The sequence below is a fragment of the Sturnira hondurensis genome, unplaced genomic scaffold (genome assembly GCF_014824575.4).
Source record: "Sturnira hondurensis isolate 20B ecotype Veracruz unplaced genomic scaffold, ASM1482457v3 Scaffold0001547, whole genome shotgun sequence".
Lineage (NCBI taxonomy): Eukaryota > Metazoa > Chordata > Mammalia > Chiroptera > Phyllostomidae > Sturnira > Sturnira hondurensis.
The window spans coordinates 288,686-305,130 of NW_028074178.1; the positions used below are offsets into that span (position 1 = coordinate 288,686).

The 16,445-nt window shown below is 44.8% G+C and overlaps 1 protein-coding gene across 3 annotated transcripts in view; it reads right to left on the reverse strand.

Annotated features, from left to right (window-relative positions):
- Positions 1-16,445, reverse strand: part of TPK1 (thiamin pyrophosphokinase 1) — a 255,230-nt gene that overhangs the window by 120,865 nt on the left and 117,920 nt on the right. For all 3 annotated transcript variants that reach the window (XM_037030295.1, XM_037030294.1, XM_037030299.1), the window contains one exon: positions 7,030-7,125. In XM_037030295.1, coding sequence (XP_036886190.1) covers positions 7,030-7,125 — 96 coding nt within the window. The remainder of the gene's footprint in view (positions 1-7,029; positions 7,126-16,445) is intronic.

Genomic DNA, 16,445 nt, shown 5'->3' on the forward strand with positions numbered 1-16,445 from the left:
TAAAAATACAGACACTATTCTCTCTGGCTCCCTAAGACAAGGGGAAGTTGGAAACCTCTGCTAGCAATCACCTCAACATGCAAGTAGCACTCTCTTTAATCCAACTTTGTAATATTAAGGGAGCTCTCCTAGAATGAAAATATGTCCAAAAGAAAAAAATGTTACGGTGAATCCATGAACTTGAGCTGTAAAGTACAACTAATTAGTGTAAGAAATTTACAAAAACGCTGATTCTAAAACCACATTATTCCACGAAATTTATTATAAAATCAGAAGATCACAGTATTTTATATATTTTTATCTTATCCTGTATTTAAAAACATAGAACACATTATATAAATATGTCATATAAAATGCGCTACAGATCGTAAGAACTAAGGTGTACCGGGGTATCGACCTTTTGTCGTCTCTTGGACACACTGGAAGAACAGTTGTCTTGGAACACACGATAAATACACTGTGACATGTAATCACAAAGAGATCTCAGTGTTTGAAGTAAATTTACAATTTTGTGTTGGGCCACATTCACAGTCATTCTGGGCCACATGTGGCCTGTGAGCACAGGTTGGACACCCCTGGAAAAACATATGATTATTAATACCACTCCTACAGCTGTTACGTTTTCACTACGGAGTCTATATGTGGCATGCGCTGAAGCACGTACATTAACTAATAACGTGCTGCTACATAGACTATTATTCTGACTTGCATATGTGAGAACTGAAGCTAAAGAACTTAAGTAGCTTCCTACTGTCGTGCAGCTAGAAGGAGTGCCAGGCCCATCACCTAACCTCTAATTACAATGCGTTGGAGGCTAAAGCTTTTATTAATAAACACTCATTATCACAATTGGCATGGGCAACAAAGATGCCAAAGCACCTGGACGCATGTCACAGGAAAACTGCTATGACACCCAGAATGCTACTAAGATCCCTTCAAAGAGTCTATGTGCCAGGTGAGGTTTGCCACAGCGTCCTTCAAAATTTGCTCTGATGTTATTGGAAATACACTTATTCATTGAACAAATACTTACTGAATAAATAACTCAGAGACAATAAAAAATTTCAAGCCAATATACATCTAAGACAAAGGATATGAATTTTAGCTGAAGAATAAAGGGGCCAACAGAACGCCAATCGAACAGCCCAGGTGAGAACGACGCAGGTCTGGACCACAGCGGCAGCGGTGAGGCTGGAGAGAAGGAAGCGGGCCCAGAGACGCTGCGGCGCTGAAGGACAGCTGTGACCAGCTGGTGAGGGAGGGCAGAGGAAAGCGTGAGGTCACTGTTGGGTCTCTGCCAGGTGGATGGATGGTGGCACCGTGGAGCAACGTAGAACATAAAGAACGAAGAAATGGGATTTTGTGAAGAAAGATGGTGAATTTGTTTCAGACAGTGAAATGAAGTTCCTCTGGCTTTTCAGTGAGAGGTAGATATACGGCTTTGGAGCTTCAGGTTAGAGGTATAAATTAGGGAGCTAACGGCATGGAGTGTTACTGACGCCCAGGGAAGCAAGATAAAGGCAGGTGGGACAGACGCCAACGTAGGAGCGGGGAGGGAACAGGTGGTGATGGAGGCTGGGCGGTAAGGCGGGCACGCAGGCGTAAACGGGGCTGCTCCTTCACACTCAACACCGGTAGCGTCACGCTGTGTCTCTGGGCCAGCCCACCGTTCTCTGCTCTCTCAGGAAACTGAGAAGGTTGACAGTATGGCTCGTTACCACGGTGCAAATACCGTCAAGTCTGAGCTGCTTTCATAAACATGCAGCAGAGATTCACAAGTTAGAACTTTCTGATGACACGCTTTAAACTGAGAGAATCCACAAAAAGATATTTCTATTTGTCTAAGTGCCAAGAAGTCCGTACCTTTGCCTTTTTATCCTATCTTATTATCAGTCACATCACAAAACACATCATCAACACACACACTGAGTTACTTCTGGAACTAAGTGGGGACGCCGGGCGAAATGACACCGAGAGCACAGGCACGAACTGGGACTGCCCCAGGTAAACAAAGACATACTGTCCACCCTTCCACTTAGTAATTACAACTGACCTTAACATAGACAACCTAACAAAACCGGACACTGGAGTCTCAGCTTCTCAAAAGACTATCATTCTATAGTTACAACATTTGAAACAATGGGTGTTATTTTTCAAGTATACTTTATCTTGGATTAATTATAGATTTAGCAAAAAGTTGCAACAATAGCACACATAGTACATACTTCACCCAGTTTTCACCAATGTCAACAATGTAAATAACCAGGGCACACTTGTCACAACTAAGATTGACACAGGGGCCCCACCAATCAGAGAAGAAAAAGAAATAGACTTCCGTTCCAGGTGGAGATGTAGGTAAATGTGCTTCACCCTCTCAGATAACTACAAAAAGTATTACACCAAGCATTTAAAGAAGCCACCTTCATCCCGATGGGTAGGAGGGCGAAGACACAGAGATGTGGTGTGCGTGAAGAGGCAGTGGCACAGGCGGTCCCACACTCCCATGTGGTGGATAAAAATCAGGAGGGATGCCTCAGGAGTGAGGGATCCCAGCCCCGGGAAGACAAATCCCTGTAACTTCTGGCTGTAAAAACCGGTGGGGCTTGGGGCGTCAGAAGAAACTGCTGGATCTTCAGGAGGCTCCACTTAAAGGGCCCACACGGACTCCGAACTCATGCAGACCCACCCCCCCGGGATTCAGCACGAGGGCAAGGCTGCAATGGCACCAGCCACACAAGGCGAGTGCCAGGGAAACCTCCAGAAGCCCGGCAGCAGCACCGTCCTCTCTCCAAACCCTCCCCCCACACAATTTACAGGTGCCTTTTCTTTAGCTCTTTACAGAGCTACAACACTGTAAAGCAGGTTGCCCCCCCTCCTGGGCAATTACCTAAGGCTCCACCCCACACAATTTACAGGTGCCTTTTCTACAAGAGGGCCACGCTACTAAGACAGGGAGTCAAAGCAGCTCCACCCAATACACAGAAACACACACAGGGAGGCTGCCAAATTGCGGAGACAAAGAAATATGGCCCAAATAAAAGGGTAGAACAAAACCCCAGAAAAAGAGCTAAACAAAACAGAGATAACCAACCTATCAGATGCAGAGCTCAAAACACTGGTAATCAGGATGCTTCAAGAACTCACTGAGTACAGCAACAGCTTAAGAAAGGCCCAGTATGAAATGAGGGTTACACTAAGCAAAATACAGAAAAATCTACAGAAAACCAACAGTGGAGCAGATGAAGATGGTATTCAAATCAATGAGTTGGAACATAAGGAAGAAATAAGCACTCAACCGGAACAGCAGAAAGAAAAAAGAATTAAAAAAAAAATGAAGACAGTATCAGGTGCCCGAGGGACATCTACAAACGTACCAACGTTTGAATCACAGGGGTGCCCTAAAGGGAGGAAGATGAGCAAGAAACTGAAAACTTATTTGAAAAAATAATGAAAGAAAACTTCCTTAATTTGGCAAAGGAAACAGACATACTTTTAGGGTCTTATAATCTAGATTTATTTCTGCTTCATCCTAAGAAATGTACACCTTACATTTTAAAAAACTTGGAGAAATAGCTTTTAATTTGCTCACGGAACCCCAGCACTTAGACCTCAGGTGTGTATCACAGCGTCAGAAAACGGGGAGGCAGCAGGAAGACACAGCATCCCAAAGGCCCGTGGGTCAGAGCCTTCTCACAGAGGGATCAAAACTGGGCTTAAAATAAAGGGGCTCACAGAGGCTTAAAATAAACATATACACAAATACATAAATTCAGGGAAAAATTTTTTAATAATGTTGTGTGCTGGAGAGTAAACTTCCCTAGGATGAGAACAGATCCTAATCCAAATTGTGTAAATTTCTAATATGCAAAGTTATTTAACATATTAAATGCTAATTTAATTCCATTTTCTTATTGTAATTAATACTGTAAAGAATATGCTGAAAAGATCAGACTTTACTGTAAAATATAGATGCTTTGACTACAGCTCCTATTTATAACGTAAGGGGAAATGCAGAAATGCATGGTGATTTCCTCAGATTGAGCGCCTGGGCGAGGGTGCAGGGTGTGCGGACACAGCTCGGAGGAACACATTCTCAAACGTCCTCATGATGTTCTCATCTGAGGGTGCAGGCTGTGTGGGGAGAAACCTGGTCTTAGATCCCCATCCTACTCTTTCTAATCATGCTTTTCTCTGCTATTACCAGAAATCAATTGCAATCTTGTCCTTCCAGGTTAAGTGTTAAATCCGGTGGAAGCTCTAGACACTGTATTTGGTCAGATTTAACATAAATCTGAATAGGAGTTTCCTGGAAAGGTTTTCCCCGTGAGTAATGTGCCGTTCAGTTTATCTAACTACACTTTGGAAAGCACCAGACTCATCACACTGGTCACTGTCCACATCACTTCCTTCCCACACCAGCCGCTGGCCCCCCGCAGCGCTCTCCATCCCGCGTGCGTGGCGGTCCTCCCCGAACACGCTTCTCCCTGTTGCCCTCTCCCCACTGTGTGTGTGCTACGTCGCAGTTTCTCTCAACAGCCTTTCCAGGACCATGCTACATTCTCCGGTCCCGCAGGTTCCCCTGGTGCCCACACGGACCCACCATCCCCAGAACACCTCTTACAGGCCAAATGCTGCTGTTCGACTGTGAGCCAGACAAACCCAACCACAGCATCAAGGGCTGTGCGTTCTAGCCGCCAAGAAAGGCTTCAGGACACAACGAGAAGTAACTAATGACATCATTAGAAGTGTCCAGAGTGCCTTACAGAAAAAGAGGGGTGCACAGGGATGTAGAGCAGAAGGACCTAATCTGGGGTGGGGTAGAGGACCAGCCCCCTTAAGCATGTCAGGTAGACTCTGCCACTGTGCTCTAGGCAAAGACAAAGAAAAATACAAAAAAATATTCACAAATTCTCAGCAGCCGGGCAACAGAGGCAAAAACACCTAAAGGCGGGGCAGAAGAGAGAATGCGGCTTATTTTAGCTGAACGGAGAAAGGGTTGCACAAGACCAGGCTGGAGAACACCCTGGGCCCGAAGCATGCTGAGGCCCATGGCAGCCGCAGGGGCGCACCGCTCACTGTCCCCCGGAGAGAACCCGCTGCCAGGCTGTGAGGACAGCTGGCTGTCATGACCCTTCAGGATGCAGCAAAGCATGTCAACGAGGCCACATGCGCCCCCACCCCCGGGCTGCCTCCACTCCACGGCCAAGCACAGTGGGAGCCTGGCCCTCTCACAGCTCCTCCTGCGCCAGCCCTCCCCACCGGACTGGCCACGCCTTTGTAGGTTCATTTGGCAGATCCCAGACCCCCGATTACCCTCTTCCCCAGCCTGGGGCTCCCTCCGAAGTCTGGTCTTCTTCAGGTTGAGATATGCCTATTTGTTTTGAGAACCAGTGACTGAGCACAGTTGCTATCAATTAAACGCAACAAAGAAGACTCACATAATTGCATCCCCGGCTTTCCACAATTTCCGTGGCAGCTCTGGGGAAACTGAAATTGTGGTGAAGATTTACAATTTTTGTTTTCCTAAGAAACTAAAAAACTCAGCTATATCTGGATGAAGCAGATAACTCTCAATGGACTGTGTCCTGCTTGCCTTAAACAAATATTTAATTATACCACCTCATTGCAGGAAATAGCACAATACATTTGGTATAGTTCAAGCTACAACAAGAGATGAGAATGTTTGCTCAATTACCTTTGTTGACTTGGCCCAAGGAGCTACGTGCCATTTATGACCGTTACCAAGGCTTTTCTTCAAAGGAAGAAGAGGATCCATCACATCACCCTACAAACTACCTGCTGGAACACATCTCCGCTGAACCTCTGCAGGGAGCAGGCGTCCACCGGGGCTGCCTCTCCAGCACCTGTCCCGCCCCGCCAAGGGAGTGTTAGCATGTAGCTGAGCATGTGACATGTGGATGGAGCCCATGCCCCGCTCCAGCCTGAGACAACCACATCTCACCTCATCCTCCTTTGCCAAAACCAAGAGTGGCCCAAGGATGTCTCAGCCCCTTCCTCCCCCCGGACGGGAAGGGGCAAATAATGTGTGGCTACAGGCGGCTGTTGGAGAGGACGAGAGAAACGGACAAAGGGCAGGTCTCCACAGCAGCACCAAGACCACAGAGGACACAGACGAGAGGCGGGGCTGGGCTGTGTCTGAAGACGCTGGGCCTCATTGGACCCCTGAGGCCGGGCTGAGAGGCGTCTCCCGTCCCTCCTGTCAGAGGTGTTCTGATGCCCCAGGGCGTTTCCCTGGTTTTCTAAGTTTAAACTGCACATCTGATCCTGCGTCTCTGCCTAATTCTGGTCCCTGCCGGGAAAGGACATCAATTACTCTTCCCGGCTTCACACTTCACTTTGCGGATGCTCACTAAACACAGACTTTAAAGTTCTGCATACCATTTCAGCAAGTACCAAGGAAGACTGTAAAGTGTAATGCGAAGTTGTCCATTAGCTAATTAATGGGATTAAGCACTGGACGAATGTCATTGTTGAATACCTTTGAGAGCCAGAAATGAAAAGTGGCAGACTCTTCACTGATTTAAGAAAGGTCACTACTTCCTTGGCTTATGTAAGAGTTTGCCGTGATAACTATGGGCCAAACCCAGGCCATGTTGGTTTGTTTTGCCCACACGAAGTTCAAACACATGAAGAACAAGGGACACACAGCTCCGCAGGGCAACCAGCAACCGGAGGCGAAAAGCAGCTTCTGGCTTTAAACCACACCTGAGCTGCCAGCTCCGACTGCTTTATACGAGGCCCCTTCCCCGCGTCCCGGACCTTGGCCCTGTGAGGCACTGGCGGCTGTGACTTCTGGCTGATGTGTACACACTCCTGTTTCAGCAGCGAAGTACAGATTTACTCAACATGCTGAAAAACCCTTACAGGGAATCTAGAAACCAGCACAAAAGTAAATGATCTCTCATTTTAAAAAGCAAATAAAGTTTTAGCGGAGAGAAAACTTTAAACAGGATCTTTAACGGACTTGGCAGTAGGACTTCATCCACCAAATAGGGGCCCGTCATATACCTGCAGGTCTTTTTCTTCTATCTTCGCCTGGAGCACCTCGAGGCACTTGGTGAAGTCCGTGTGGTCTTGGTCGGGCGTTGAAATGAGCTCACACCCCTGTGTGTTGCAGAAGAAAGAAGGTGAGAATGAGTGATGTTGCCAACCTTACGAACAGCTCGGAAGCTGTGAAAGTCCAGATAAGGTATCAGTAGGGACACCCTATTATGTCTGTGTTATCCTTGATCATCAGAATCACTGCCATTATCTTTTTTACGTCCCGTGACAGGACAGCAGAGGAACGGTGTCAGAACAGCACAGCGACGGTCTGACTGTGACAGTCGTTTCCCCCAGAAAAGTACAGGTTAGACCACATGAACGGTCTTCCAAGTTCACTGCTGTACTGACATTCAAGATGAATAACATAAGAACTCTGGACCAAGAATTATAAAACACATTCACAGTGAAAGTACCTTAAACTAACACCAGTCCTAAGAAACTCCGCATTTCCGTAAGCAGACCTCCCAAGTTCACATGCACAGGCGGGAACCCCAGGGGCAGGGTTAGAGTGATGATGAAGCTACGCGTTGGGCAAAACCAGGCCGGGTGTCCCTCGGAAGTCCTTTCCCTCCCCTTTCCCTCGTGAGAAGCAGCACCAAGAGCCCGGCCTCTGCACACATGTCTCTGGGACTATTTCTGCACAGAATGAAGTGAACGGATGAGTTCTTTGCCTCGTCTACGTCAGACATCTCACCTAGCGAGAAACACTGAAGCATATTCCTAGATATAAAGCCATTAAAAGTGCCAGCTTGTTGGCACCAGGGAACGTAGATGACGAAAGAAACGATATTTTTTAAATGAAACCTTCTCTTCTAATGTCTGACATGGGGAATGACGTGTAAAACCAGAGTGCGATGGGACTCCAGACTTAATTCAGGAATAAAACAACGTGTGGTCTCTGACAGTCGGCTGAGTGAGGCGAAGTTAAATATAATCTACGACACAAAGTTGCCATTCAAAGAGTTTTCAAGGATACAAAACACCCACACTGCCTCTTAAATTATTCCAAGAACCATTCTCAGTAGATTTAAAGGTTCTTCTTTAACTTCAAGGTCTCTTTAAATGTATCAAACTCAACTTGTGCTTTTTTCCTTTACAACTGCCCTACAATGTAGAGAGCAATGGAAAAATTAATTTCTCATCATTGGGAAATACATTATGCCCTAAAAGATGTATATGTCATCTTTACAAGGTCATCGGCCTGTCCTTTCCTTACCCTAAAAGAACATTGGAATTTGCTACAATCACCAAGCAAGGGCATGAAGAAGTGGATCCGTCTCGGGCTAACACTTCCGAGAGCGCAGACATGAGGAAGTGTCAGGGCATACAGGGGTGGGACCAGGGCTGAGGACATCAGGTTGTCACCGAAGCGAAACTCTCCCTTGTGAAAGTTCCCTGAGGACAGGAATTGTGTTTCAGTCATTACTGTTTTCAGTGCATGACACCAGTCTGCTGCATTGTAAGTGTTTGATAAACGTTCAAATAACTCTCTTTAGAAAGAAAGGTGTATGCTAGCAAAGGGGTGGGGAAGCGTGGCATCTCATTGCTGAATATACCACACATGACAACGGGAAATGTCTTCACTTAGGGGCTGACAATAAAAATCATCACTCTAATAAAAGGGAGCAGAAATAAAAAGGCAAACAGAAATAGCAAAATAAGAGATGATTAACAGATCATTGTCCACCTTAAAGTTATCTTCACAGAATCAGTAGGATCCACAGGAAAAATTATAGCTAAAGAACCCAAGAAATCATCTCTCTGGTCCCACTGCAATATTTTGGAGGAAGGAAATGAACATTTTGGAAATAAAAACAAGAGGTTTAAAAGGACTTGCTAACCACCGGACAGCAAGGCAGTACGTAGCAGTGAGGCCTCACCTAGAAATCCCATTGGTTTTCTCCTGTGAAGTGGAAACCAACTCCTAGACATTCAATAGGAAAAGGTCATGCAACATCTCAAGAACTGGTCCCACAGAACGATGTTATAAATCACATAACTTGAAACACACGAGCAAGACCTCAATAACTCCTATTTTACCCCAGCAATTTAAGATGGGCAAGTCAGTCCTTGAAGGCACTGAAATATTTAGACTAAATGCCAAGAACTTCTAGTAAGTCTACCTGGGGCGTTTATCAGCTATCGGTGGCTCCTTGGACTTTCAACGAGTTTAAACGACTCTAACGTTGGAGGTGGATGATGTGGTCACTGGAAGGAGAAAGAGCCCCAGTGCCGCAGCGGGAGAGCTTCCGACCCCCCAGCCCCTGGAAGCAGAGCAGCAGCCAAGTGCAGCCACCGCAAGGGGTTCCCACTGCGAAAGTCGTGCCCACTAGGGTCCGGGTCTGAGGAAGCCAGACTAAGACCTAAAGGGGAAGAGGCACAGAACTAAACTGAAAAATTCTCAAGACCCTGCAGACAGGGAAACATGCAGAGATGCCCGCTGATAGCTATTAAGCTACGCTCACCTATTACACATTAATGTGCAATTATCACCATCTCTGCTAATAGAATAACACTCAACTTCCTGGAGTCAGAAGCCCTGAGCCAGGTAAAAAATTTCACTGGGCTTGATCTTTTTTCTAAAAAGCAAAACCACAAAACACCTCACACTCACAATCCAAGGACCCTGAAGATAGAAAAGCTGACATTTGGCCTATGAAGAAAGTATATCATTTTGAAAAATTCTAATATTAGTTTCCTAATAGATATATGTATATTTTACCTTAAAATATACAGACACCTTCCAAAGCATTAACTATAAAACTCTTTAACTCAGTCTCAAGACACCAATGTGAGTGGCAACTCGTGTTTTCACTATTACTATCTTTGACTTTTTTCAGTTGCCTGAAATATATTATTTAGAGCACAAATTATTATTTTATATCCTAATCTTGTACTGTGCATTTATCACATATAGTTTTTGTCATTACAAAGTCAAATTTTAAATAACTCAATTCTAATAACAAGTTCCCTTTATGAATATACCACATGTTTCAAACTGGGTTATTACTTTTTAACATTACACTTTATTTTGTTTTATACTAGAATTTGAAAGGGAAGACCTGGATTGACATCACAAATTTTGGTATGTGTGAATGTCAAGGCTCTTCTGGTTTTGTTCAAACCTGAAAAGAATCTTTTGAGTGGGAGGGGCCACAATGCCCACTCCACCCCCCTCACTAAACCCTCATCCAGGGAAAAGCGAGGAGAACTGAATGAAGTCTGAACACCTCGTTTTAAAATCCTGTTCTAGTGCGTTGAACTGAACATAGGCTTCCTCATCACAAATCAAAGCCAGGAGACATGTAGAGATTTTATTATAAACCAATTACCCGGGGACCAATCAACTACTTTTTAGAGACTTACTATGTGTCTACTGCTTCGTTAAATAATACCACGTACAGAAGAAGTAGGTGTCTGCTAGATACTAATAACACAGTCCAGTGGCAAATGAAAACAGGAATATCGTACTTAGTAAACAGGGGTGTCCAACCCGCAGCCCTCAAGCCACGTGCAGCCCAGGATGGCTGTGAATGAGGCCCAGCACAAAATCGTAAATTTACTTAAAACATTGAGTTTTTTGTGTGATTATATATCACTATGTATTTAATGTGTGGCCCAGGTCAACTCTTCTTCCAATGTGGTGCAGCGATGCCAAAAGGTTGGACACCTCTGAACTGTAAAATATAAATATGTGTGTGTGTTTGGGACAGAAAGACAGACAGATAGGGGGAAGGTTTCTTTTCTTCTTTTGCCCATCCTGAGAAATTCCTAGCCCTACTGTGCACTACCCAGCAAGTGCTTAAAAGAAAGTCTGTACTTGATCGGGACTGTGGGCACCTGAAATGCCCCTTTGACCATGGGGCAGAGCTACATTCTCTAATACAATACGCTGCAATGAGGGCTGCCTATTAAGGGAACCCCTGATTGGTTACATCAGCTTCCCCTCAACTGAGGTGTAACTGAAGAACAAAAACTTGCAATGCTGAGATCGTATCATGAGATCATAATAACTGAAATAATTTGCAATGATCAAGGAAATACAGTCTACTAAGAAGATAGCTGCCCTAATGCTGAGGAGAACAAATTTAAACAACATAAAAAGTTACAAGTAAGGAAAACCATCCATGGTGAACATGGCAATTCATCAGCTTGGAGGAGAGTGAAAACTAGAAAGAAGGAAACGAACTGCGCTGCGAGCAAACAAACCAAAGCAGTAGAACAAGTTGCACACACACACTCGGGTGAACCCGAGCCCACAGACGCCTGCGCCTCTGTGGACACACAGGCTCTTCGGTCAGGAGCAGACGCCCTGCCCCTGGGTGTACAGGGAAACCGCCCTCTGGAAGGCCGCTGCTACTGCAGAACGTGCCGGCATCCAGCAGTCGATGGAAGCTGGATGGATAGACAGATGATGGATGGATTAAAAGCATTCCTCCCCTCATGGGATGAATAGCATTTATCCCATAAATCTGGATAAACCCGACGGTGAGTCTAACACAGAAAAGCAACACCGATGTCATTTTTTCAGGTACTATGCTACCACTGCCATACGTTAATTGCGTAACACTTTTCTTTTAGGGAGGCATTTGAACAGATTCTTAAAACGATGACAAACATCAGTGGTTCCTATGCAATTCAGTAACTTAACACACAGCAATCCATTAATGTTGGTGAAGCTACTGTCCAGCCACGGAAAGTGAAGCAGAGATGTACAGGAGAAGCAGTGGAAGGTATCACAAAGTAATTCGGAACTCTCTCGAGTAAGCTGTAATTTATTTCTTAATGAAGGGACACGGAGAAACAAAAACTTTATCAGGGACTTAGTAAAAATGAATCAATAAAGAGTTTTCAGAACATGTTTCGGAATGATAATGGTTCGGTTCAGTTTCCAATATTGCTGACACGTACAGCTGTATGTGTGGTCCTAATGTACGACCCTAATCACAATAGAGTCACTAATGATCTGAGAGGGATGGTTTACGTTCAGGGCTATACTTACACATGCTAAAAAAGAAAAAGCATTTCAAGCAATAAGAGTTATGATAAATGCTTCAATAAACCAAATAATTTTAAAATTGGATTAACCAAACAAGCTAATTATATACATTATTGATAGTCTATCTTACGAGCATTAAAATAATTTATTAGAACAATCAAATAATTTTATTATATTAACATATTAGATATACTTATGAGTAGTAAAATATGCATCAAGGCATTAGCTTTGAGCCGTGAGCTCCATGGAGGTGTGCACTCTGACCTCTGCCTGCCACTGCGTCCCTAGTACAAGACCTAACACAGTGCGGGGCAAGCAGGAAGCGTTCAGTTGTGAGCAAAGGCGCTTAATAAAGTCCTCAAAGAAACAGACCAGGGACCAGCAAAGTTTTTCTGTAATGGCCAAATAGTAACTCTCTTAGGCTTGGTAGGCCACAGGGCTTCTCTCCAAACTACTCAACTCTGCCTTTGTTTCATGAAAACAATAAATAAATAAATGGGAATGACTGTATTTCAATAAAAAGAAAATCTGAATTTCATATGATGCTCCTGTGTTAGGAAACAGCATCCTTTTGACCCCCCCCCCCACCATTCAGTCATGTAAAACCAGCCTTGGCTGCCCATCATACGGTAACAGACAGCGGCCAGATGCGGCCCGCAGGCTGTGTAGTTCACCAAGCAACCTCGCTCCCAGTCCACCGTTAGTTTCTGTGATTGTTAACAACTAGCCCCTATGCATTCCCCCCAGTCTAACATGGGGGAACAGGTTGGACCTGTAAAGTCTCTCTCTGAACCTCCTCTTGCTCATCTGCAACGCAGCAGTCACGCAGACTACAAGTGCTGTCAAGATCCCGTGCAGTGACCAGGGCACTGGGCACAGGACACACCAGAGCAAATGCCCCCACACGGCACAGAGGAGCCCCTAGAGACCTCGGGTGTTACGGACCACACCACGTCAGAGCCCACCAGAGGCAACGCAACAGCGTTAGTATTCTCCGAAGAACCGTGTGTGGATGCTTACAACAAATAGTACTTCAAATTTACTGACAACTAGAAATTATTACAAGGCAATGAGTGTCAATAACCAACCTACCGTAATTTCAAAAGACCAATGGGAAAACCATTAGACTGCCATTCTCAATCACTTAATTTACTGTTTGCCAATAATTTAACTAATATAGGTTAACGAGTTTTTGCATTTAACATGCATAAAATCTATCAGCTTATACTATGCTGTGCCTTCTCATACTCTTTAATGAAAAGGAAAGCAGACCCTTTAAAAATGATAACAACATACCAGTTGTTACCTCATGCACTGTATTCAGAGAGAGAGAGACTTGTCCTTGATGAAACAAGAGGCAGGGAGTTACGTCTGGCGAAAGCACTGCCAGAGTTGCTATCAGCTCATTCATTCAGGGCTGAGTCAATGCCCACCCGCCCACCCAGGACGAGACGGGACTTGAGCAAAGGACCCTGCCAAGATCTGTGTGGGGCTCAGAGACTTCTACTGTTGCTTTTTGGACTGACCTTATAAGGTTCAGAATTCAGAAGCGTTGTTTCCTTGTAGGTGCCATGAACACTGATTTTAACAATTTATTTGGAGTGACTGACAGCTTCTCACCTAGCATAATACAGTATGTGTATAGTTATAATCAGATGCTTCTCAATAAAGATTTTCCCCCAGAAAATATAATCTAATTCTCTGAAATATCAGATGTTAGAAGTATCTAATCTTTAAATGAGAATCTTAAAATTATGATCTCTTGATAATTACCTATCTTCCTAAGTTAACGACATTAATGAATGGATATCTGAGTACCCCCCATGTTGTATGAGACATCACTTTATATGAATTATGCTCTTGAACACCACAAGAGCAGTGTCAGGGAAACGTAACTAGCACATTTCACACAGGTGGACTGACTAACCTGCTCAAAGGAACGCAGCTGGTGAGGACTCGGCGAGGGGCCACGGGGTCTGAAGGCCACACCCCCAGCCCGCGTGGTTACACTTGGAAGTGCTCTGGGAGGTAGAGGCAGGAAAACGCCTTTGTAATTTTTACTGGACTTTCATGGAGTTTGTTTCCTCTATCTTTAAATACCTGGAAGCCTAGGAAGCCATGGGCTCTTACAGCCGCCGGGACACGGGGACTTGGCTGCTCTCCCAGCTCACTGGTAGCATGACATTGAGCACTGTGTCCATGACATGACTTACTTTTCCCTCATTATTAAATACACTGTTATGATCAATATCTCTGTGTTTGGTTCCTTCTGGTTGACTCCTTAGAATTGGCGTCTAGAAATAAAATTGCTAGGAAAATTATAAGCATATTTAAAAAAATCCTTGATATATATATTACCAGAGTGCTTTCTAGGAAGGCTGTAGAAATGTATATTCCTACAGCTAATAAGTAAGGGTGAAGAGTTTCTTTTAAAATACAACTAGTAATAGGAAAGATGACTCACCCTGAATCTTTACTGTGAATTGATGCAATTGTCTCTTAATAGCCCAACAGAGATCAGCTTCGCCCATAGAAAGCTGTCTCCCATTGGGGAGGAAGGGGAGAGGAAGTTGAGACAACTTTGGAATGGTGCCAAGCAGGGATGGGACTGGAAGTGGCTCATCCAACTGAGGACTTCACAGTGGAAGACAGCATGAAAGACAGGGACGCTCTGGGAGGGGGTCAGGTGTCAGTCGGGAGGGTGAAAAAGAGGAGATAAGAAACCACCTAAGGCCATCTTTCAAGTGACTCTGAGAAACATGAAATATAACGTACTATCCTATGACATCAGAATATTGATATGGATTTTTTAGGTAAATAGGCAATGACAAGAGTTTAACTGAATCTTAAAAATGTAACTCCCACACACTTTATAATCCCCTATTCATTGCTGAAATTGTCTTTCTTCTTGTATATAAGCATGACATATACTTTGACATATTTGGGGGAGACATGTTCAAGAGTCTTCTACAAACTGAACCTACTACATTTTTACTAACGAGTTTCCACAGTCATTCATTAAACTGCGCTGACCAAACCCCACAATAAGAAACCACCTGCCAGGTTAAAAGCGCAGGAGGCAAAACGACATACACTCTGGACAATCAAAGATACGGATCTAAAATTAGCCCAAACTCGCTCTCAAATTTGCTAAGAGGAAAACTCAGACAAAGCCAGCTGGACTCTAAATGATCCGTGCTCCTGACGAAGGTATGAAAACGCTCTCCCCTGTCGAGATGGAATCGCAGAGCCGCCACCTCCCCCGTGGCCCTGGACTGCATGCAGCACGAGGCGGCAGACTGGCCCTTCGGTTTTATTTACCAGCCTCCTAAAAACATTTCTACTTTTCTCACTAAAAAGATGTTTTAAATCAGCAAATGCCAGCCTACAAATAACAATTTCTTCAGCAAGAATTTCACATGATTAAACTCGAAGTAACAAGTTGCCTCTTTGGGGTTTTCTAGATGGGACATAAAAGAATAAACACGATTTAACCTCGTGGCACCTCTCCATTCGGTCCCAAACAGAGGGACATTGTAACCTAGTGCAGTCTTCTCTGCCCCGGGTGTTACAAGACAGCCCTTCCTTGCCGAGTGGCGCTGAAGGAAACCTACAGCATCTCAAACGAGACAGTCACCACTTCCTTGGTGGAAGTCGAAAGTCTTTTTCAAACAGCATAAGCTTTCGAATGATGGCTTTCTTACTAAAAGCAGAGCCAGAGTTCTGGGTGGAAGAAGGTGCCCGAGAGTTAAATTAACATACAGGGGTTGAAAGTGCCATCCTTAAAAAGGCCTGCCTGCAAGGCTGACCCCTGGCTGATATCTGGGAACTTGGATGGTAAATGCTTCCCTGTACTGGTTAAAACAGCAGCCAACCCTCCCAAAGCGCTAGCAGTGGCCCGTGTGCCTAAGTTGTTTCTACGAACAGTATGCTAAGCACCCGCCTGCAGTCTGGAATTCCGGTGCCCGCTATGCAGAGGGTGAGGGTGTCCCCAGGAGAACGTTGGGCACTCAGACTCCAGTGAGCTTCCCTGGTGACAACAGCTCCCTCTTGTGGTCACAGTCGGATGAAGCACAACCTGTGTGACAACCCCAGGAAAGGGCACTTGGAACTGGTGACAGGTTCCCTGCAGACTCCGCTTGCCCCACTGTGTCCTTCCTCTTCTGCTGGTTCTGCTTGGAATCCTTTGACTGCAATAATCCAAGTCTTGTGAGTGTTCGTAGAGAATTACCCAACCTGGAGGTTGTCTTGGGGACCCCCAAACGAGGAGCTAACAAGAGTCTTCTTCAAATACATGCTTGACTAAGCTATATTTGAGGAAGTAATAATATGATAATCCTCAGATTATTAATCCTCAGATCTGCTTTGTCTGGGCGCCGTC